The 22,711-nt window shown below is 49.6% G+C and overlaps 1 protein-coding gene across 1 annotated transcript in view; it reads left to right on the forward strand.

Annotated features, from left to right (window-relative positions):
- Positions 1 to 14,312, forward strand: part of SLC3A2 (solute carrier family 3 member 2) — a 47,529-nt gene extending 33,217 nt beyond the window's left edge. The window contains exons 2-10 of the mRNA XM_065881661.1: positions 8,116 to 8,553; positions 8,952 to 9,125; positions 9,712 to 9,806; positions 11,626 to 11,694; positions 11,800 to 11,858; positions 12,007 to 12,187; positions 12,300 to 12,443; positions 13,594 to 13,677; positions 13,802 to 14,312. Coding sequence (XP_065737733.1) covers positions 8,116 to 8,553; positions 8,952 to 9,125; positions 9,712 to 9,806; positions 11,626 to 11,694; positions 11,800 to 11,858; positions 12,007 to 12,187; positions 12,300 to 12,443; positions 13,594 to 13,677; positions 13,802 to 14,164 — 1,607 coding nt within the window. The 3' untranslated portion in view covers positions 14,165 to 14,312. The remainder of the gene's footprint in view (positions 1 to 8,115; positions 8,554 to 8,951; positions 9,126 to 9,711; positions 9,807 to 11,625; positions 11,695 to 11,799; positions 11,859 to 12,006; positions 12,188 to 12,299; positions 12,444 to 13,593; positions 13,678 to 13,801) is intronic.
- Positions 14,313 to 22,711: the final 8,399 nt, after the last annotated feature.

Below are 22,711 nucleotides of genomic sequence, written 5' to 3' on the forward strand. Positions count from 1 at the left end.
AAGGAGGATAGGGAGATGTAAGAGCTAAGAAAATTGCCCAAGTGCTTCTGGCCTAGAAAACTGGAAGAATGCCAGTGTCACTCACTGAACTGTGATATTGAGCAGGGGGATTGAGGAGGAGAGGCTATAGGGGATTGTGGGAATGGCAAGATAAGTTTAATTTTGAATAAGTAGAAATATAGAACTAACTAAAGATGAACAAAGATTTGGGGGTCCTTTAGTAGATTTGAGAATAAATGGGGTCCTTGAGGGACTGAGGACATGTACAGCGTTTTACTATTACCAGTTTATTATAAAGGATACAACTCAGGAACAGCCAAATGGAAGAATGCATAGGGCAAGGAGTGGGGGTGTTTGTGCCACCTCACCCGCACCCTGATGTGTTCACCAACTCGGAAACTGTGAACCCTATCATTTAGGGGTTTTTAATGGAGGTTTCATTATGTAGGTATGAGTGATTAAATCATTGCCATTGGTGATTAACCCAGTCTCTAGCCCCTCTCCCCTTCCCAGAGGTTGGGGGGTGGGACTGAAAGTTCCAACCTTCCAATCATGACTTTCTGATAACCAGCCCCCATCTTCAAGCTTTCTAGAAGTCCACCAAGAGTGGCCTCATTAAAACAAAAGACATTCCTATCACTGACGAGATTCTAAGGGATTTAGGAGCTCTCTGTCAGGAACTAGGGACAAAGACCGAATATATATATATATATATATTAATTGTGTTACAGTTACCCATGTGGAAAAAAAATGAGATAGGCTCTCTACCTTATGCCATAAGTAAACATAAACTAAAGATTGATTAAGGATTGCAATGTCAAAAATAAAACCTTCCTTTTTTTGTGTAGAAAATATAGATGAGTATCTTTCAGGCCTTGAAGTAAGGAAAGATTTAAAAAATAGGACATTAAAGTCCATCGACAGATGAATGGATAAAGAAGATGTGGCACATATATACAATAGAATATTACTCAGCCATAAAAAGAAACGAAATTGAGTTATTTGTAGTGAGGTGGCTGGACCTAGAATCTGCCATACAGAGTGAAGTAAGTCAGAAAGAGAAAAACAAATACCATATGCTAACACATATATATGGAATCTAAAAAAAAAAAAAGATTCTGAAGAACATAGGGGGAGGACAGGAATAAAGACGCAGATGTAGAGAATGGACTTAAGAACAAGGGGAGGGGGCAAGCTGGGATGAAGTGAGAGTGTGGCATTGATATATATACACTACCAAATGTAATATAGCTAGTGGGAAGCAGCCGCATAGCACAGGGAGATCAGCTCGGTGCTTTGTGACCACCTAGAGGGGTGGGATAGGGAGGGTGGGAGGGAGATGCAAGAGGGAGGGGATATGGGGATATGGGGATATAAGTATACTTATAGCTGATTCACTTGGTTATACAGCAGAAACTAACACAACAATGTACAGCAATTTACTCCAATAAAGAGGTTGAAAAAAAAAATAGGACACTAAAAACCCCCAAAACCAGAGTATACAAGAAAAGACTGATATATATATATATTTATTTATTTAAAGAAAAAAATTTTTTTGTCTGCACTGCGTATCTTGTGGGGTCTTAGTTCCTTGACTAGGGATCGCACTCACGCCGTCAGCAGTGAAAGTGCAGAGTCCTAACCACTGGACTGCCAGGGAATTCCCAAGACTGATATACATGTATATATTTAATAATATATAAATATATAACTGATGTATATATTTAATATATACATATATGTATTAAATAATACAGGCCCTTTATTTATTTGCTTTTTTAATATTTTATTTATTTATTTATTTGGCTGCTCCGGGTCTTAGTTGCGGCATGTGGGATCTTTTAGTTGCGGCATGCGGGATCTTTAGTTGCGGCATGTGGGATCTTTAGTTGTGGCATGTGGGATCTTTTAGTTGTGGCATGCGGGATCTTTAGTTGCAGCATGCAGGATCTTTAGTTGTGGCACGCAGGATCTAGTTCACTGAGCAGGGATCGAACCTGGGCCCCTTGCATTGGGAATGTGGAGTCTTAACCACTGGATCACCAGGGAAGTCCCGAGACTGATATATATATATATATTTTTAATTTATTTTATTTTATTGATTTATTTTTGGCTGTGTTGGGTCTTCGTTGCTACACATGGGCTTTCTCTGGTTGCGGTGAGTGGGGGCTACTCTTCGTTGCGGTGCAGGGGCTTCTCATTGTAGTGGCCTCTCTTGTTGTGGAGCACGGGCTTTAGGTGTGTGGGCTTTGGTAGTTGTGTCTTGTGGGCTCAGCAGTTGTGGCTCGCAGGCTCCAGAGTACAGGCTCAGTAGTTATGGCACACAAGCTTAGTTGCTTCGTGGCATGTGGGATCTTCTGGGACCAGGGCTCGAACCTGTGTCCCCTGCATTGGCAGGCGGATTACCGAGACTGATATATTTTTGATGGATAACTTTTGTTCATCAAAGGACACCTGAGGGACTTCCGTGGTGGCGCAGTGGTTAAGAATCTGCCTGCAATGCAGGGGATACGGTTTGAGCCCTGGTCCTGGAACATCCCACATGCTGCGGAGCAACTAAGCCCGGGGAACACAGCTACTGAACCTGCGCTCTGGAGACCGCGAGCCACAACTACTGAGCCCACGTTTCACAACTACTGAAGCCCGCGTGCCTAGAGCCTGTGCTCTGCAATAGGAGAAGCCACCCAATGAGAAGCCCGCGCACCGCAACAGAAAGTAGCCCCCGCTCACCGCAACTAGAGAAAGCCCGTGTGCAGCAACGAAGACCCAACACAGCCAATAAACAAATAAATTTATTAAAAAAAAAAAAAAGACACCTGAGTGCCCATATCTTGATTTCTAATACCATTCTCCAATAAAAGGGACCAGGGCTCCTTGGAGAAATGGCTGATTCTAGGGCTGGGGCCCTAGAGAATATACAAGATGAACCTGGAGCATCTTGCAGTGCCAGAAAGCAAGTAGTGTTACAAAAAGGGGGCGCGGGGAGGGGGAATGTATTAAAAGGACACAGTGGCCAGACTGAAAGAGCTCACAGTGGCCAAAGCTGGAATAATTTGAGCAGCAAAGCAATATAGTGTTGGATTCTAACCCAAAGTATAAAATAAGTATCCAAGAATACATACATATGTTGACTTATACTGATATAAATAAATGAATAGATAAATAAATAAGGGAAAAGAGACAAATCTTCCATACAGAAAAATCCCAAATAATTTATGAAGATACTCCCAGCTCTGGGAGGCAGAGCTTAACCTCATACCTCTTGAGTGTGGCTACACTTAGTGACTTTCTTCCAAAGAATGTGATGATAGAAAGTTTTGAGGAGCAGTGGAGATGGGGAAGGTGACAATACCCACAGTATTGTGTGACTGGAACTGCAGAAGGAGCTGACGTTGGAGTACTTTGGTGATCATTTAAGGAATCATTTAATCTCTTACCACCAATTAGCCTTTTGATGAGATCAGTATTCTGTCTCTGATCAGTTGAATATCTTTTGTTTTTAAAGTTGAGATTTATTTTTTTTTTAAGTTGAGTTTGTTTTTTTGTTTGTTTTTTGGCTGCGTTGCGTCTTTGTTGCTGCGTGTGGGCTTCCTCTAGTTGCGGGGGCTACTCTTTGTTGCGGTGCACAGGCTTCTCATTGTGGTGGCTTCTCGTTGCGGAGCACGGGCCCTAGGAGCACGGGCTTCAGTAGTCGTGGCTCGTGGGCTCTAGAGCGCAGGCTCAGTAGTTGTGGTACCGGGCTTAGTTGCTCCACGGCATGTGGGATCTTCCTGGACCACGGCTGGAACCCATGTCCCCTGCATTGTCAGGCAGATTCTTAACCACTGCGCCACCAGTGGTTAAGAAACTGATCAGGGAAGTCTTGATCAATTGAATATATGATGTCATCTATCCAAGGGTAATATGTTAAAAGTACTTCTCTAACACTTCCATAACTTGATCTGCTGTATCTCTGGTGTTTCTCTTTTAATACTTGGTTGCATTAGAGAGAATGGCTTGCTGCAGTGTTGTTCATTTGTCCATTGTGAGTATGAGATACTTTACAGATGTTTTCATTTCTCTTCTTCTAAGAGAAGGCTTTGGTTGGCGTTTCCTTTACTCTTTCTGGCTTTTATCCCCCCTCACGTTCCTCACCCTTCACTGAGACAGCTCTGACAGTTCTCTTCAGCAGCCAGTGCCCCTTCTGCAGGATTTGTAGTAAAGTAATATTTCAACATCGCTTCTTCTAATAACAGCTGCCAAGTGGGCCCCTTTGGTTGGGGTCAGCCTCCTTCTCTGCTTTCATGTCAGCTGCACTTTGGCTTCCAAATGCTTGGTTCCTTAACTTCAGCCGTCATCCATTTTTCAAATGGCTAAACTCAAGGCTGATGGGTAGTTTAGAGGCAGAGCCTGAATGCTTTTTATCTGGGTGTTTTGGAATTACGCCTTCAGCTTTGGCAGCATTGTCGTGTCTGTTGGACAGTCTCCTAAGTTTCTAACTATCCTCCCATCTTTGCTCTGTCTTTGGAATTCTTTTTTTTACACACTGAGGGGAAAAAACTTCCATATCTTTTGACTAAGATCAAGTAATCCTCACTTGTTGGGAAACAGGTGACATGAATTTTTTCAACAGGGGATTAGAAAGGAACTTTCTCTGTGCACTTGGCCCTCTGAACTTAAGGGCCCCACCCCCATCTTCTGAGTGAGTGTAAAGTCCTGAAGGCTTGTGGCCTCATTATTTGTCCTTATTGGCCTCTGGACTCTTGAACTGCTTTTTTCTTTGCTCTGCCCCAGCCTTTTCTTGAAGGCTAAATTCTTCTTGGACACATTATATACTTCGAATTCTACAGTAAATACTAAGTTTTATATTTAGCAACAGGCACTGTAGGATCTGAGGATCTCGAGTCACCTTCAGTCCTCTTCTCTGCGGTCTTGCCCTGTTGCTTTTCTGTCCTCTCCTTCACCCAGATTTATTCTTTGTTTTATTTGGTTGAACAGTTACAAGTTTTGGTTTGTTTTCCTACATAAACAGCTTCATCTTGATACCATACAGTGTTGTTTAAATTCCTTTTCACTTTTATCCCTTTACCTTCACATGCTACTTTTGTTTTTGTATTTTATTATCTATCTATCTATTTATTTATTTATTTTGCGGGACTCGGGCCTCTCACTGTTGTGGCCTCTCCCGTTGCGGAGCACAGGCTCTGGACGCGCAGGCTCAGCGGCCATGGCTCACGGGCCCAGCCGCTCCGCGGCATGTGGGATCTTCCCGGACCGGGGCACGAACCCACGTCCTCTGCATCGGCAGGTGGACTCAACCACTGCGCCACCAGGGAAGCCCTGCATTTTATTTTTTTAATTAAAAATTTTTAATACAATTTTAAAGGTTACTTTCCATTTCAGCTGTTACAAAATATTGGCTATATTCCCCATGTCGTATAGTACATCCTGGAGCCTATCTTATACCCAGTAGTTTGTATCTCCTGCTCCCTCACCCCTATATTGCCCCTCCCCGCCACTGGTAACCACGTTTGTTTTCTCTATCTGTGAGTCTGCTTCTTTTTTGTTGTATAATATTTACTAGTTTGTTGTATATTTTAGATTCCACATATAGTGATATCATACAGTATTTTTCTTTTTCTGACTTATTTCACGTAGCATAATGCCCTCCAAGTTCCTTCCACGTTGCTGCAAATGGCAAAATTTCCTTCTTTCTTATGGCTGAGTAGTATTCCATTATGTGTGTATATATGTATATGTATATATCACATCTTCTTTATCCATTTATCTGTTGATGACACTTAGGTTGCTTCCATATCTTTGCAATTGTAAATAATGCTGCTATGAACACTGAGGTGCACATTTCTTTTCAAATACATGCTACTTCTGTTGAATTATTTCTAAGAAGGGAGTAATTTGGGTTTGATTGATAATAGTTCATCCACTCGTTTACCAGACACTTACAAAGTGCCTACTATGTGCTACCCCTGAGCAGGCACGTCCATCAACAAATAGCACAAGGCCCCTGCCACTTGTCTTGAAGTGCCGACACTCAGACAAGGAAATGTAATGAACAGATGAGACGTGAATTGTAGAAGAGATAGGTGCACAGTGGATGGAAAGTAATCCTTTCGGGGGAGTTGAGAAAAGCTATCATTTGAGCTAGGTCTGGAAGGAATTGGAGCTTATGAGGCAGGGTGGCAGAACAGGAAGGGCAGAACACAGAGGGAATGGCATGTACAAAGATGCAGAGGCCTGACAAAGCTGGGTGTGTTGTGGGACTAACAGGTGTTTGAAGGCTGATGTTGCTGGAGGGTGGTCCCTGTGGCAGGTGTTGTGGGTGATAAACTTGGGAAGGTAAGTTGTTAGCTTATTTACCGCATGCAGGAGGGATTTGTTTCATCTTTCTGGAGCCATGGGGGGCTGTGAGTAAGGTACTGTGTATGTATGGGGGTGTTATGTTGGACTATCTCAAGGAGAGTGTCTGACCCCACAGTTCTTAACTTTGAGCTTTCATGCTGGTGATAAAGTCTGTTCACAGCCCCTGGTTGGCACTTACTGGCATGCCCAGGGCACCCTGGACTTCTTATCATCATTGAGCACAGGTCTGAACTCCAACCTCTACCCGCTTGCCTGGGGTGAGGGATGGGGATGGGCTCTGGTACGAAGAAGGAAGGGGAATAGCACGGGATGAGCCTTTTCACTCTCTTGGCTCTCCTTTGGTACCTTTTCTATTTCTTCAGATCTTGGCTTCTGCTTTCTTCCAAATACACAGCTATCTTGGCTTCCAGCCCAGGTGGGAGAGGGAGAAAGAACTTATTTCCTTCAGCGCCTCTCTGAAAATAACCCAGCTGGCAGTGCTCAGGAACAAGAAGTTCCTGAGAGTGTTGGCACCTCATGGTGTTGATGTCCGGCAGTCCCTGCTGTGAATTGTCTCATTCTCAATCCAAGGACCTCTGTGGGGAGAAGTTGGGTGGTTTTCAAGGCCTCTGCAGTACCAGCTGCCTCCAAGGCCTAGCACAGTGAAGGGGTAAGGGAGGTAAGGGAACCATGGCACCGTGGGGAGATTGGGCTAATGTGTGGGAGGCCCTGCAAGGAGGGGAAGATTCTGGCCATGGCAATCTTCTGATCTGGTGTAAGGAAAAGGTGGGTGCCTCTAACTGAGGCCCAGCCCCAGAATGTTGTCAGCCCCGAGGCTGTCCATCCATCTCTTTTGGATGTCAGATTCCTAGCTGCCCGACATCCTGGGGCCAGAAAGTGGGGGTGGGGTAGGGTAAGATGGGGAGTGTCAGCAACTGTCCTGTCCAAACAGATTTATCATAAAATATCATGGGGAAGGCTAGATTAGGGTTAATTCACTAAAGTTAATAAAGCACAGTGCTGTAGTGGGCACTCAGTAAATTGTTGCCGCGTGATGCATTAATTGAACTAAATTCAAGATATCTTGAAAGAGTGGGAGTAGCCCTGCGGGGAATCGGAGGTCTAGCGCCAAGTCCCAGAGGCCTGAGAAGACAAGGTCTGGTGGGGGAAAAGGGCTGAGTTGAGTTTGATTGGCTCTGAGAGTACAAGTGGCCATGCGAAGTTGGGAAGACCAGGCGGTGGCCTGAGCCCTGGGCCAGGGGCAAATGGAGGGTGGTGTCCAGGGAAGTCACAAACCTTCGGAGTGGGCAAAGAAGGGCCTCGGGACCTCCCCGCAGTGCTGGATATCCCCTTTAGCCCACTTTCCGGCAGCGCGAGGGACCAGCGGGGACCTGAGGCAGGACAAAGCACAGACCCCGCCCACCTAAAGGTGGCTCCGTGCTCAGCCTTCTTTGTGTCCGAACTTTAGGGCTAGACTGTTCGAGGTGAGGAATTGGACCACAAGGCCGTCGGAAGCGAGTTCCCAATATTACTCCCTCGGCCGCCGCCCACCCTTCCAGTCCCTGGAAGAGCAACCAGGATGTTCCACTTTAAGGGGCGGGCCGGGGCGGGGCTCCCGTGCCCAGTCCCAGAGACCGCGCCCGCCCGGCAGCAGACGCGGTCGCGGAAGCTGAGCGGAGTCACGGAAACCTGGGAGACTGTTCTGGGGCCGGGAGGTCCGGGCAGCTATCCAGCCACCAGCTGACCGCAGGCTGCGTCGTGTTGCCGGTTTCGCAGGCGCCATGAGCCAGGACGCCGAGGTGGACATGAAGGAAGTGGAGCTGAACGAGCTGGAACCCGAGAAGCAGCCGATGAACGCGGCGTCGGGGGCGGCTGTGGCCGTGGCCGTGGCGGGCGGCACCGAGAAGAATGGTCTGGTGAAGATCAAGGTGGCCGACGACGAGGCGGACGCGGCGGCCGCGGCCAAGTTCACAGGCCTGTCTAAAGAGGAGCTGCTGAAGGTGGCAGGCAGGCCTGGCTGGGTACGCACCCGCTGGGCGCTGCTGCTGCTCTTCTGGCTCGGCTGGCTGGGCATGCTGGCGGGCGCCGTGGTCATCATCGTTCGGGCGCCGCGCTGCCGCGAGCTGCCCGCAATGAGCTGGTGGCACAAGGGCGCCCTCTACCGCATTGGCGACCTTCAGGCCTTCCAGGGCCGCGACGCAGGTGACCTAGTGGGTGAGTCCCCCACCCCCACCCCCACCCCGCGTTCCCCTGGTTTAACTGGTCACCGGCTTCGACCCCTGTGCCCAGATTGACCCAGGTGGTTCTCCACCCTTCCTGGTACTGGTGACCGTCCCCTGGGACGTAGCCCCTCCTTTCTTCGAAGGAAACCGCCCCCCACTCCCTCTTTCCTGAGGGTGGCTGACTCAGCATCCTCCCTTCCCCCTCCCGGCGCCAGTAGCCTATCGCTGCAGGTTTCTGAAGCAATGTGCAAGTCTCCTTACAACAGCTTCTCTCGTGATCCAGCCAAACCGCACCCCCCCCCCCCCCCCCGCCCACTTCGTCTCGGGGAGAATAGGGGCGATCAGGGGCCTCAGGGAGGCGTCACTTTAAACTCTGCTTCTCCATTTCAGGCCTGAAGGGGCGGCTTGATTACTTGAGCACCCTGAAGGTAAAAGGTTTTGTGTTGGGCCCAATTCACCAGAACCAGAAGGATGACCTCACAGGGACCAACTTGGAACAGATCGCCCCCACTTTTGGCTCCAAGGAAGATTTTGACAGTCTCCTGCAATCGGCCAAGAAAAAGAGTGGGTGTCCTAGAGCTCGCAAGGAAGCAGCTATGAAGGGCTTGGCCTTCTGGCCAGAGGAAAGGCCGGATAGCTTTATTGTCTGGTTTATTGCTGAGTGGCTCAGAGTTTTCCTAAGGCAGGTACAGGGGAGGTTTGTTAGGCTTCAGCCTAAAATGGACTTGTCACGTGGTTCAGAGACTTTCTATACTTGGATGTGCAGTTATTTAACTTCTGGGCTTCAGTGCCCTTATTTGCAAAATGTAGGTTTTTGCTAAATCAGTGGTTTTAAAACTTGTAAAAGAGTGGATCCTTTTGGAAAAAAATCCAAGTAAAATCTTTTCTTACATTGAACAGGGTTTGCCTTGGGGGTGAGGGGCCCAGGGCCTCATAAGCTCAGCCTCCTCTGTTACACTGCCCTCCCCCCGCCTCCCGCCCTGCCACTTGCTCATATCTCTGTTTCAATGGAATGAGTTTTGCCAGGGTTCAAATCTAAGCTTTTGTACCAATAGGTAGGAAGTACTCTGCCGACTTATATTTGTTGATTTCCTCCTTTCCCCTGCCCCCAGAGTCTTTCTATCAACTGCCTCCCCCTCCATTGTTCTAGGCATCCGGGTCATCCTAGACCTCACTCCCAACTACAAGGGCCAGAACCTGTGGTTCCACTCCACTCAGATAGACACTGTGGCCACCAAAGTGAAGGTGAGTGTGTTGGTGCCTGTGGCATGTGGGAGCGGGATGCTGGGGCTGTTCGGTCCTTTCATAGTGAGCTCTATAAACGTAGCCCGGTGCCAGCCAAGGGGCCCCTTGCTCCTTGGAGCCAAGCAGGTGTGCTCCTCCCACAGGCAGAAGGATAGGCAAACATTGCACCCCTATTTTTGTTTGTTCCTTTTCTGACCACTCATTTTCCTTGTTTCCCTGACTCTGAGGGTGACAGTGCCAGGAAGGGAATTTCTCAGATGTGAACTTTCTTCCTTTTGGGAGAGGAAGCCCTTTCTCTATGGGAATTCTGTCCTGTCTGGTTTCCCTTTTCTTATTTGATGTGTTTTGGAGCCCAGTCTGAAATTGTAAGCATTGGGGTCTTCCTGTGTGTCTGGGAGTATGCTGAGTACTTTGTATACCTTCTTTAATCCCCTGTATAACCAAACAAGGTCCCTGTCAGTGTCCCTAATCTGTAAGTCAGGAAGCTAAGGTTCACAGGTCTTTAATGTGCCCTGGGATTTGATGTTCCAACTAGTCTTATCTCTCTAATCTGCCTACTCTGATGGCCTAGGCTCAAACTCTGTACCCTGCAGGCTGGGAGTGGGGCTTTGAATGTCATCCCAGCTCCTAATGCCTGGGTTCCAGGACACTGACCAGTTCAGAAAGGGTAGAACAAAAATGGAGGCAGACTCTGACACTTTGCTGGCAGCCGTGATTCTGAGGTAGAATTCTGTTGTCCCAGTTGACTGATTTCAGTTGACTCTTGGGGTCATTCGGTTCATTCCTTGCTACTTGAAGGAAGACCCTTTAAAAGTTACTGAGGGGCTTCCCTGGTGGCACAGTGGTTGAGAGTCTGCCTGCCGATGCTGGGGACACGGGTTCGTGCCCCGGTCTGGGAAGATCCCACATACCGCGGAGCGGCTGAGCCTGCGCGTCCGGAGCCTGTGCTCCGCAACAGTGAGAGGCCCGCGTACCGCGGAAAAAAAAAAAAAAAAAAAAAAAAGTTACTGAGAAGGGAATGTTTTCAGGTGGTGTGGCATGAGGTGTTGTAGCCTCAGATGAAGATGGAGACTAGAGGAGAGCGCACATGGATCAGAGAGAGAAAGAGGAAGAGAGAGGCAGCAGGAGTGGGGTTCCATGTCATGTGCCCCATGAATGCCAGGGCTTCAGGCCTGGGCCTGTTCTGCAGAGCTGGCTTCTCTTTTCAAATCTTTGGCTAAACTGCCCTGGGGCTGTGCTTTGAATTTCACTTTTTTATCCTTGGTCTTGGCTCTGACTAGCTGTTTTATTTACACCCTCCCCAGGCTCCAGGAAACCGGGAGAGGAGTAAGTATACTCTTCTTGGGATCTTGGTTAGCATTTTCGGTCCCATCTCTGCTGCTGATTGTGGCCTTGGGCACGCCTCCTTGTGTCTCTGACATTGTTTCCTTATCTGTAAAATGAGTATACCAGCATTCCACACATGCTAAGTGTTAGATGAAGTTACATGTATGAACACACTTTTCTCATAGGTCTTTTCTGTAGGGGTCAAAGGTAAAGCTTAAAAAAAAAAAAAAAAGGTAAAGCTTTGTGATTCACCATGAGGAGGAGTAGAGAAGTAAAGCGTTATATCACTAAGAGAATCAATGGTAGGTTAGAATGGAAGGGAACTAAAGGCTACCTACAGGTTTATAATAGAGGCAAGAAAGTGAGACCGTTCAAGGCAAGTGACTCTCCAGAGGCCACGGGAGAGTGCATGGTAGGCAAGATTTAGTGTGGGCTGAGCCTTTGCATCAGAGTGTTGATATCTTTCCTCTGTTCTTTTGCCTCCCTCCTATAGGAAGCTCTGAGGTTTTGGCTGCAGGCTGGTGTGGATGGGTTCCAGGTCCGGGATGTGGGGAATCTGACAGTGAGTACCCTTTCCACGTGAGAAGCAGAGCCTGGGTGAGAACAGAAGCACCCGCCAGGGCCTGGTAGTGTTCCCTGCTTCTTGCCTCTGCTCTTTTCCTTCTAGGATGCGTCTTCACTCTTGGCTGAGTGGCAGAACATCACTAAGAGCTTCAGTGAAGATAGGTGGGTACCAGACCCTGGCTCCCCTAACTCAGCTCCTTTGTGGGAACCCATCAGTGGAGTGTTAGCCCCGGGAAGCAGAGGTCCTAGTCCAGAGAACCTTCTTCCTTTCGTGTCCTGTACTACCCTTGACTCCTGCTCTGCTCTGTAGGCTGTTGCTCGCAGGCACAGACTCCTCCGACCTTCAGCAGATCCTCAGCCTGCTCGAATCCACCGGGGAGCTGTTGTTGACCAGCTCTTACCTGTCAACCTCCAGTTTCACTGGGAAGCATACAAATTTCCTGGTCACCCAGTATTTGGACGCCTTTGGCAGCCGCTGGTGCAGCTGGAGTGTGAGTACCACAGTGGTAGGAGAGGGGGCAGGAGGCCTTTTGGGAGACAGGAGTGTTGGAAGGTGGAGGCAGAGGCGGGCCTTGGGGCTCACCGGTGCTTCCATTCCTGCAGTTGTCTCAGTCGGGGCTCCTGACTTCCTTCGTGCCACCTCAGCTCCTCCGACTCTACCAGCTGCTGCTCTTCACCCTGCCAGGGACCCCAGTTTTCAGCTATGGAGACGAAATTGGCCTAGAGGAAGCTGCCCTTCCTGGACAGGTATCGCTGGCTGCCTGCCCAGCACAGTGGGGGAGGCTGCATTCATCCGTCACGGTGGTTCTGTGGCTGGCGGTGGACGGGCAAGAGACTTGGGAGGAGCCTGCGTTGGATTGCTAGTCAGCCACCTGGGCAGTTGCTGTGTGGCCTTGACAGGTTATTTCACTTCTCTGACTCTTGGTCATCTCTGCCGTGATACTACTTTTTTTATAAGGGTAGTTAGGACTGAATGAGGGCGTATTTTATTTTTATTTACTTTTTTGTTTTGTTTTGTTTTTGCGGTACGCGGGCCTCTCACTGCTGTGGCCTCTCCCGTTGCGGAGCACAGGCTCTGGACGCGCAGGCTCAGCAGCCATGGCTCACGGGCCCAGCCGTTCCATGGCATGTGGGATCTTCCCGGACCGGGGCACGAACCCGTGTCCCTTGCATCGGCAGGCGGACTCTCAACCACTGTGCCACCAGGGAAGCCCTGAGGGCGTATTTTAAAATGCAGTACCTGGCTCCTGGTAGGAGTTTAGTATGGTAGCCATCACTCGGTAATTCGTTCATTCACTGGACAGCGGGTACTCCGTGTCAGGCTCTGCTCTCCAGGAACTCAGAGTTGCGTGGGGGAACCAGATGAGTAAGAGAAGTACATGCAGCGAGTGCCTTGGTGGGGTAAGACCATGAAGGCACCCGGTTAGCTTTAGCCACGGGGTTGGAGGTTGACACCTAAGCTGGTATTTATAGAACCTGTCATTCACTTATTCCACAAAGCTTTATGCAGTAATTCCTGTATGCTATGCGTGGAGGAAACAAAAATACAGCGGTGCACAAAAGAGCTGGAGGTGGTGAAATTAGATAGTAAGCACATTGATAAAGACGCCAGGTGCCGATATGTGCAAGAAAGCAGGGTAAGGGGCCTAGAGAGTGGGGGCGCGGGTGGTTTTATATCAAATGGCCACAGGAAACCTGATGGAGGCACCTGAGCAGGGACCGGCGGGCAGTGAGGGGCTAGCTTGTGGCTGTCCGGGAGAAGCGCCCTCTAGGCTAGGGGACAGTGTGTGTGAGGCCCTGAGGTGGGGGACGTTATACTTCTGTGGGGCTGGAAGCGGGAGGAGGAGTTGGGAGAGCGGCCCAGGTCTTTCCAAGTCCTGTTCTCCCTGCCTCTTAGCCTGTGAAGGCCCCGGTCATGCTGTGGGATGAATCCAGCTTTCCCGACACTTCAGGACCTGTAAACACCACCATGACTGTGAAGGTAAGGGTTTTAGATGGGCAGGGCCTGATCGGCAAGGGGTGAGGGCAGGTGGCCGGTGGGAGTTTGCGCCCCGGGGAGCCCTCCACCCCTTTCTGCTGTATCTTTACCGCTTTACCGTTTGCAGGGCCAGAGCGAAGACCCTGGCTCCCTCCTCTCCCTGTTCCGATGGCTGAGTGATCAGCGGGGCAAGGAGCGCTCCCTGCTGCACGGAGATTTCCACGCGCTCTCCTCAGGGCCCGACCTCTTCGCCTACATCCGGCAGTGGGACCAGAGCGAGCGTTTCCTCATAGTGCTCAACTTCGGGGATGCGCGCCAGCCTGCTAGGCTGGGGGCCTCTGGCCTGCCTGCCGGCGCCAGCCTGCCAGCCAGTGTGGATCTCCTGCTCAGCACGCAGCCAGGCCGCAAGGAGGGCGCCCCTGTGGAGCTGGAGCACCTGAACCTGGAGCCCCACGAGGGGCTGCTGCTCCGCTTCCCCTACCTGGCCTGACCTGGGCCCACTACCCTTCCCTTCCCCTCCACAGGCCCTTTGAGTTCTGCTTTCTCTCTCTCTCTTCTTTTTTTTTTTTTAACTGTTACAGATGAACCCCAAAATAGGGTGTTTTCTGGTTTCAAATAAAAGTCACCCGTACCTGGTATGGCCTCCTCTTCCCTCTACCCGCTGTCAATGGCAGGAAATTCTCTCCCCTTCTTTCCCTCTCCCCCACTGGACCCCGCCCCCCCGCCCCCCCGCAAGTGATCAGGACCAGGGAGGAAGGGGCCTGTCGAGGTCACAACAGCAAGGTGGTGTCAGGACGAACTAGCATCCCGGCTCCCACCCGGCCCGGAGGTCTCAGCTCCTGCTGACTCTTCCTTACCTCCTCAGCAGTGGTCTCCAGCCAAGCGTGGTCACTTTTCCTGTTTTGCAGACTTCACCTTTCTGGGAGAAGAAGTGGGAGTGGGGTGGCCTGTTTTCTAAAAGGTACCTCTAAAAGATGCTGCAGGTTCTTCATTCAACAAGAATTTATTGTGTCCTTGGCACGTGCCTGGGGTCACAGGAAGGAACACAGTACAAAGATCCCTGTCTCCTTGGGGCTTATATTCTCGTGAGGAGATGGAGAAGAAAGAAGATGTATAAAATTAAGCGTATGGTGGACACGGTGGTAGTGTTCAAAGAGGAAAAAAGTAGAGCAGGGAAAGAGGTAGGTGTGTGGCATGGGGGGAGTTTGGGATGAGGGCTAGAGGCCTCACCAAGGAGGTGACATTTGAATAAAAGGTCTGAAAGAAGGGAGGGAGTTAACTTGCTAGATGTCTGGGAAGGAGCTTTCCAGGGCCCTGGGTGGGAGCACACCTGACTTTTGTGAGGAATGAGGTGGGGGCGAGGTGGAGAGGCCCAGGGATGAGGTCTGGTTGGCAAGGGGTGGGCAGGTGGTGAAGGGTATAGTAAGGCACGTAGTGGGGGGGGTGGCGGGGGGGAACAGTTGGCAAACTGCACCGTTGGAGGGCACGGTCCCCAAAAGACTGCCCTCATTTCAGACACCAGCTGCAAGTTCTGGGTCCCCATGACCATCAGTGGGTTATTTGCTAGAGAGGCTCACAGAACACAGGAAAGCACTAAGATTATGGTTTTATTATAGAGAAAGGATACACATTCAAAAACCAAGGACGGAAGAGCAGGACCCATCTGGGATTGGGAGGGGTCCCAGCGTGAAGCGTCTGATGGTCTTTTCCCAGTGGAGTGGAGTCCTGTCACAGACCTGACTATAACCCACAGAGTGTGGCCAAGCAGGGAAGCTTGCCTAAGACTTTGGTGTCCAGAGTTTTTCTTGGGGCTTAATCACATGCCCACGTGGCTAACATTTATTCTCCAGCCCCTCCCGGAGGTTCTGGCTAATAGCTTTAGTCTCCAGCCCCTCCAGATGCCCAGTTTCCCAACGCCCTCATCATAAATCACATCATTAGGGACTTCCCTGGTGGCAGTGGTTAAGAGTCTGCATGCTAATGCAGGGGACATGGGTTCGAGCCCTGGTGCAGGAAGATCCCATGTGCCGCGGAGCAGCTAAGCCCGTGCGCCACAACTACTGAGCCTGCGCTCTAGAGCCCGCGTGCCTAGAGCCCGTGCTCCGCAACAAGAGAAGCTACTGCAATGAGAAGACCGCGAGCCGTGATGAAGAGTAACCCACACTCACCGCGACCAGAGAAAGCCCGCGTGCAGCAACAAAGACCTGACGCAAACAAAATAAATAAATTTATTAAAAAAAAATAATAAATCACATCATTAGACTGATGTCTGAAGGCCCCAGCCTAACAAAGACACTCCTATCAGGCAGGACATTCCAGGGGCCTAGATATCACCTCCCAGTAGCTGAGGGCAAAGGCCAGACTTTGGTGGTGGTAAGAAGGGTTGGACTCCTGTATTTATTTTGCAGGTAGAGCCACAGGATTTGCAGTCATAATGATTTTTAGGTTGGCGTCACAGCCTCAGGTTGAGCTTGGCCCTCTTAGGGAAAAGAGCACTCGTTCCTGTAGGATGGGGCTTGGGTCAGGACTGGGTGTCTTAAGGGTGTCTTGACGTAAGGGACAGATCAAAAGGATTAGATGCCCCAAATTAACGTCGAGTCCTTGTCTGCTGACCCTGGGCCTGAGGGCTGTGAGGGAAGGAGTGCACAGGGCATGTACTCCGAGACTTCAGTTCCTGAGAAGACGCACTCTGCAACCTGCCAGTTGGACCTGAGCTCTCTTCTGCCTGGGATTTGCCTTCCTCTCCTCACGGCCCCTCCCCCTTCTGGCCCACGTCTAATCTGGGCCTCTCCTCTTCCTGAGGCTCCCCACCCCTTCCCTCCTTGGTCCTTTCCCAGGGTCCCAGCTCCAGCCCTCCCTTTCCCCCTCTCCCTCAGCCTCCTGGCCTCCCCTCTGATCCACAGTTTGCATCATGGGGTCGCTACAGATGGAGCCTCATTCATGGTTGTGTGCTTTGCAACTTACTGTGGGCTTAACACTTAAAAAAAATTGTGGTAAAATATACGTAGCATAAAATTTACCATTTTAACCATTTTTAGGCGCACAGTTCAGTGGCGTAAAGTACTCCACGGTGTTGTGCAACCACGGCCACCATCCATCTGCAGAACCTTCTCATCACGCCAAACTGAGACTGTCCATTAAACAGTAACTCCTCCCATATTCTTTTTTATTAAATAAAATGGGGCTTCCCTGGTGGCGCAGTGGTTGAGAATCTGCCTGCCAATGCAGGGGACACGGGTTAGAGCCCTGGTCTGGGAAGATCCCACATGACGCGGAGCAACTGGGCCCGTGAGCCACAACTACTGAGCCTGCGCGTCTGGAGCCTGTGCTCCGCAACAAGAGAGGCAGCGATAGTGAGAGGTCTGCGCACCGCGATGAAGAGTGGCCCCCGCTCGCCGCAACTAGAGAAAGCCCACGCACAGAAATGAAGACCCAACACAGCCAAAAAAAAAAAAAAAAAAAAAAGTAGTGGCTTAAAAAAATAAAATGAATAAACCAAAAATTAATTGAAGACATTCAAATTTCCAGCGGTGCTGAGTAATCCTGGTAATACTCTGACCTCTGTGCTGTGGAGAAACAAGCGAGAGCATGAACTGGCAGGCCCTCTGAGATCTGCAGGAACTGCACCATTACGTATTTCTCCCTGACTGCCCACGTTAAGGACGGAAGGAAATAGAGCCAGATGCAGTCATAGAAGCTGTCTCGTCAGCCCTGCAGCTACCCTATGACGAAGGACTTCTCACCCTTATTATCACAGATGAGGAAAGTGGCCAGAATGCCTCTCCCCAGGGCAGTCAGAGCTGACAGCAAGACTCACCTGAAATGGGGGCAGAGGGCCAAGGGCAGGTGGCTTCCACAGAAAGGCACCTGTGCTATTCATTCACTCAACAGTTTTTGAGTTACTGCTCTGTTCCTGGTACCATCCTCATTTCCAAATTCAGGGTGAACAAGACCCTGCCTGAATACGGTTTCCAGTCTCCAGAGGACCACATGCTTGACCTCCTAAGCACTGGAGCCACCTCTTAAGGGTTAAGCACACTTGTGTTTAAATGAGATAACCGGTTAAATAAGATTTCACTTTTGTTTTTCCTTTCTGGGTCATTGTGAAACTTCTATGAGGATTGTGGGGACCTTGTTTATAGGGTAAGGGACCTCTGCTCTTGGACACAGCAGTGGAGCTGCCATGTAGACCCAGGCCTTAACCCCATAGTCAAGCCCCTGTGCCACCAGACTCGGTCTTTCCCCAGGGCCTCTAGCCAGTTACCTGCGGGTCGGGGAGGGGACTGACATTTTCCATTGGTCTTAGTACCAATCAATGTGCTATGGGTTGGGACACAAAGGGGACTAAAAGACTGCCACTGATCTGGGCTTCACTGATTGGAGTGGAAACAGATGTGCAAATAATCACAGTTCTGAGGTAAAGGCTGTGGGGCAGCTGTAAACTGGGCCCCGTGGAGTATAGACAAAGTGTCTAACCAAGGAGAGATCAGGGAAAGCCTCTTGGAGCCTTCGTTTGAGTTGAGACTGAGGCACAAGCAGGCATTCATGTGATGCCCGTAGAGGACAGGGCCACCCGGCTAGAGGGGACATTACGAATAGCCACTCAGTTGAGACGCCATGGTGAGTGTGGTTTTGGACCACGCTAGCTTGGGAGAGTGGTGACAGCCAACTGGAGGCTGAAGCACCAAGGGCTTTAACAGCCATGCGCAAATTAGCTATACTTGGCCTGTTTGTAGATTAGTGGTTCCCACCCTGGTTATGCAGAATCCTCTGGAAAACTCTCTCCCATTCAACATTCACTGAGTTGGAATCTCCAAGGGAGTGAGCCTGGGAGTCATTTTTTTTTTTTTTTTTTTGCGGTACGCAGGCCTCTCACTGTTGCGGCCTCTCCCGTTGCAGAGCACAGGCTCCGGACACCCTGGCTCAGCGGCCATGGCTCACGGGCCCAGATGCTCCATGGCGTGTGGGATCTTCCCGGACCGGGGCACGAGTCCGTGTTCCCTGCATCGGCAGGCGGACTCTCAACCATTGTGCCACCAGGGAAGCCCTGGGAGTCTATTTTAAATTAACTTTCTGAAATGATTCCCACAGCAGTTTGGGAATCACTAGTGCAACGTTTGCCTTGCTTAGTTATACCCAAGGATGATGATTAGAAAGAAAAGTCCTGGTTTTTCTCCTGAATATTCTGTTTCAGAAGGTCTGGGATAAAACACGAGAGTCTATAAGAAGCTCAGATAAGAATGAGAAAGGAAACCCCTGAGATGTGCTTGGTAGGGAGTGACACGGTCAGGACTGAATTCTGGGAAGCTCACTCTGGCTCGGCTGCTGGAAGAAGCTGAGGGCGGTCAGGACAGGGTGCCGTTTAGGAGGCTGGTGGAAGCTTTGGAAGAGAGAGGCAGAGGCTGTGGGGTTGCAGAGGAGGGGATGGCTTGGACAGATGTTTCGAGAGAAGAAGCTCCAGGATTTCATGATAGCCTAGTAGGGACAGACTTGATGTGAGGGGAGAAGGTTGCTGTGTGGTGACTCCTGAGTTTCTAGCTTAGGAGACTGGAGGAGCAGGCTGGGGCCCTGGAGCTAAGCGGGGGAGTCAGGAAGAGAAGCAGCTGTGGGTGGGAAGGTGATCAACTCCATGTACATGTGCCGGGTTTAGGTGCCCTTGGACTTGCAGGTGGAGGTTTCCAGCGGAGGAGGGTCTGCAGCTCAGCAGAGTGGTAGAGGTGGGGGTACCTACGGTGGGTGTGAATGATGTGGTGGTGAGTGTACGGGGTGAGAAGGGCAGAAAGGGGAGGCTGGAGCCCTGAGGACTGGCAACATTCACAGGACGGTGGAAGAGGGACCCGCGGAGGAGGAGGAGGAGAAGAGAACAGAGCCCTGGGGTGGGGGGATGGGAAGGCCGGAGAAAGAGGCCAGGTCAGGGTCAGAGCAGAGCTGTCCCTGGTGGCCTGCAGTTTGGTGACAAGGAGATCATTGGTGGGCTTCTCCAGAGCCCTTCCAGGGGAGGGTGGAGAAACGGATTTTTCTAATGTTAAGGGTGGGAGGTATTGGTAAAAGTTTCGAGATAGTATCTGTCACAGTTCCTGGTTTTCTTAAGCAGCAAAAGAACCCATTGAAAGGCTGTCCGGACCTGCCAGGAGGAGGCAGGACCAGATTTGGAAAATGGGCAGGAAGCGGGCGCCAAGGAGCAGGAAGTACAATTGTCTTCTAACTGGAACTGCCTGGGAGGCTGCCACTGGGGACACACTGCCAATGCGTGTGCGGTTGGGCATAGAGTCTGGACGCGGGCACTGCTGAAGGGCAGAACGTGCTCCACCTGCAGTGGTCCTGAGTCCGGGATGCAGGGGGATCACCTTCTCCTTCTCACAAAGGGATCCGTCTGGTTGACAAGTCACCCACGTGGTACTGTGTCTGCACTGAAGGGCCGCCCTCTTCTAGTTCACATAAGGGTGCTGGTGAGCCTGGGGTGGGGGGCGGGGCTAGCTATAGAAGAGTCAAGGATGCTTTTAAGGTTTTCAGCCTGAGGAGCTAGAAGATTGGATTTACCACTTACTGAGGTGGGGAAGATGGCCGGAGAAATGGGATTTAAAAGGGAACTGGCAGCTCAGTTTGGGCCCTGATGGTTTTGAGATCTAGCAGACATCTAAATGGAAGGGTCAAGATGTTAGTTGGACCTGCTGCTCTGGTGTTCACGGCGTTCTGGGCTGGAGATGGGGATTTGGCAGTCATGCGCACGGCTGGCATTTAAAGCCACGAGATGACAGGAGATGACCAGGGGAGTGAGTGTAGGAAGGGAAGAGAAGAGGACCAAGGACTGAGGGCCAAGCCCTTCAGAGGGGAGAGAGGAGGGGGAGCCAGCAACACAGGCTGAGAAAGAGGGCCAGTGAGGTAGGAAGGAGAGTGTGGCCTCGGGACAAAGCCAGGAGGAAACGTCAAATGCTTCCGGGGACCAAGTAAGAGGACAGAGCCTTGGCCACGGTGTTGATCAGTGTGAGGTCTTTGGTGACATTGACAAGAGCAGTTTGGGTTGAGGTTAGGGCAAAAGCCAACTGGAAGGGGTTTAGGAGGATCAGAGGAGGGAATTTGGAGTCAGTGACTAGACAGTGTAGCTGTTAAGGAAGACAGAGAGATGAGGCACTAGCTGGAGGAAGAAGACGGCCAAAGGCTTTTTTTTTTTTTTTTTTTTTTTGCGGTACGCGGGCCTCTCACTGTTGTGGCCTCTCCCATTGCGGAGCACAGGCTACGGACGTGCAGGCTCAGCGGCCATGGCTCACGGGCCCAGCCACTCCGCGGCATGTGGGATCTTCCGGGACCGGGGCACAAACCCGTGTCCCCTGCATCAGCAGGCGGACTCTCAACCACTGCGCCACCAGGGAAGCCCGACGGCCAAAGGCTTTTAAAAATTATTATTATATTCATTTCACTATTTAATTGTTTAAAACATCTTTATTGGAGTATAACTGCTTTACAATGGTGTGTTAGTTTCTGCTTTATAACAAAGAGAATCAGTTATACATATACATATATCCCCATATTTCCTCCCTCTTACGTCTCCGTTCCTCCCACCCTCCCTATCCCAGCCCTCTAGGTGGTCACAGAGCACCGAGCTGATCTCCCTGTGCTATGCGGTTACTTCCCGCTAGCTATCGATTTTACATTTGGTAATGTATGTATGTCCATGCCACTCTCTCGCTTTGCCCCATCTTACCCTTCCCCCTCCCCATATCCTCAAGTCCATTCTCTAGTAGGTCTGTGTCTTTATTCCTGTCTTGCCCCTAGGTTCTTCATGACCATTTTTGTTTGTTTGTTTCTTAGATTCCATATATATGTGTTAGCACACGGTATTTGTTTTTCTCTTTCTGACTTAATTCACTCTGTATGACAGACTCTAGGTCCATCCACCTCACTACAAATAACTCAATCTCATTTCTTTTTATGCCTGAGTAATATTCCATTGTATATATGTGCCACATCTTCTTTATCCATTCATCTGTTGATGGACACTTAGGTTGCTTCCATGTCCTGGCTATTGTAAATAGAGCTGCAATGAACATTGTGGTACATGACTCTTTTTTTTTTTTTTAATATATTAAATTTTATTTAAAGGTAGTTTGGTGAATATTCATATCCAATGATTTTGTTGCAGGAAGGAAGACCTCTTCCAGGGCCCGAGAGTGGGCTCTTGTGTAACACTCAGAAATGAATTGTCCGAGGAGACACATGGCTGACAAAGCAAAAGAATTTACTGGGAAGCGGCGCCGGGGCGGATCTCAGCAGGGTAAGGGACTGCAGGGGAACTGCTCCCCATGACTCCTTGAATTATGGTTTTCTCAGGACATATGTCCAGTAGTGGGATTGCTGGGTCGTAAGGTAGTTCCATTTTTAGCTTTTAAGGAACCTCCATACTGTTCTCCATAGTGACTGTATCAATTTACATTCCCACCAACAGTACAAGAGGGTTCCCTTTACTCCACACCCTCTCCAGGTGTGTTTGTCTGTAGATTTTTTTTTTTTTTTTTTTTTTTTGTCTGTAGATTTTTTGATGATGGCCATTCTGAATGGTGTGAGATGATACCTCATTATAGTTTTGATTTGCATTTCTCTAACGATTAGTGATGTTGAGCATTCTTTCATGTGTTTGTTGGCAATCTGTATATTTTCTTTGGAGAAATGTCTATTTAAGTCTTCTGCCCATTTTTGGATTGGGTTGTTTGTTTTTTGGATATTGAGCTGCATGAGCTGCTTGTAAGTTTTGGAGATTAATCCTTTGTCAGTTGCTTCATTTGCAAATATTTTCTCCCATTCTGAGGGTTGTCTTTTGGTCTTGTTTGTGGTTTCCTTTGCTGTGCAAAAGCTTTGAAGTTTCATTAGGTCCCATTTGTTTATTTTTGTTTTTATTTCCATTTCTCTAGCAGGTGGGTCCAAAAGGATCTGCTGTGATTTATGTCATAGAGTGTTCTGCCTATGTTTTCCTCTAAGAGTTTTATAGTGTCTGGCCTTACATTTAGGTCTTTAATCCATTTTGAGTTTATTTTTGTGTATG

The sequence above is a fragment of the Phocoena phocoena genome, chromosome 8 (assembly GCF_963924675.1).
Source record: "Phocoena phocoena chromosome 8, mPhoPho1.1, whole genome shotgun sequence".
Lineage (NCBI taxonomy): Eukaryota > Metazoa > Chordata > Mammalia > Artiodactyla > Phocoenidae > Phocoena > Phocoena phocoena.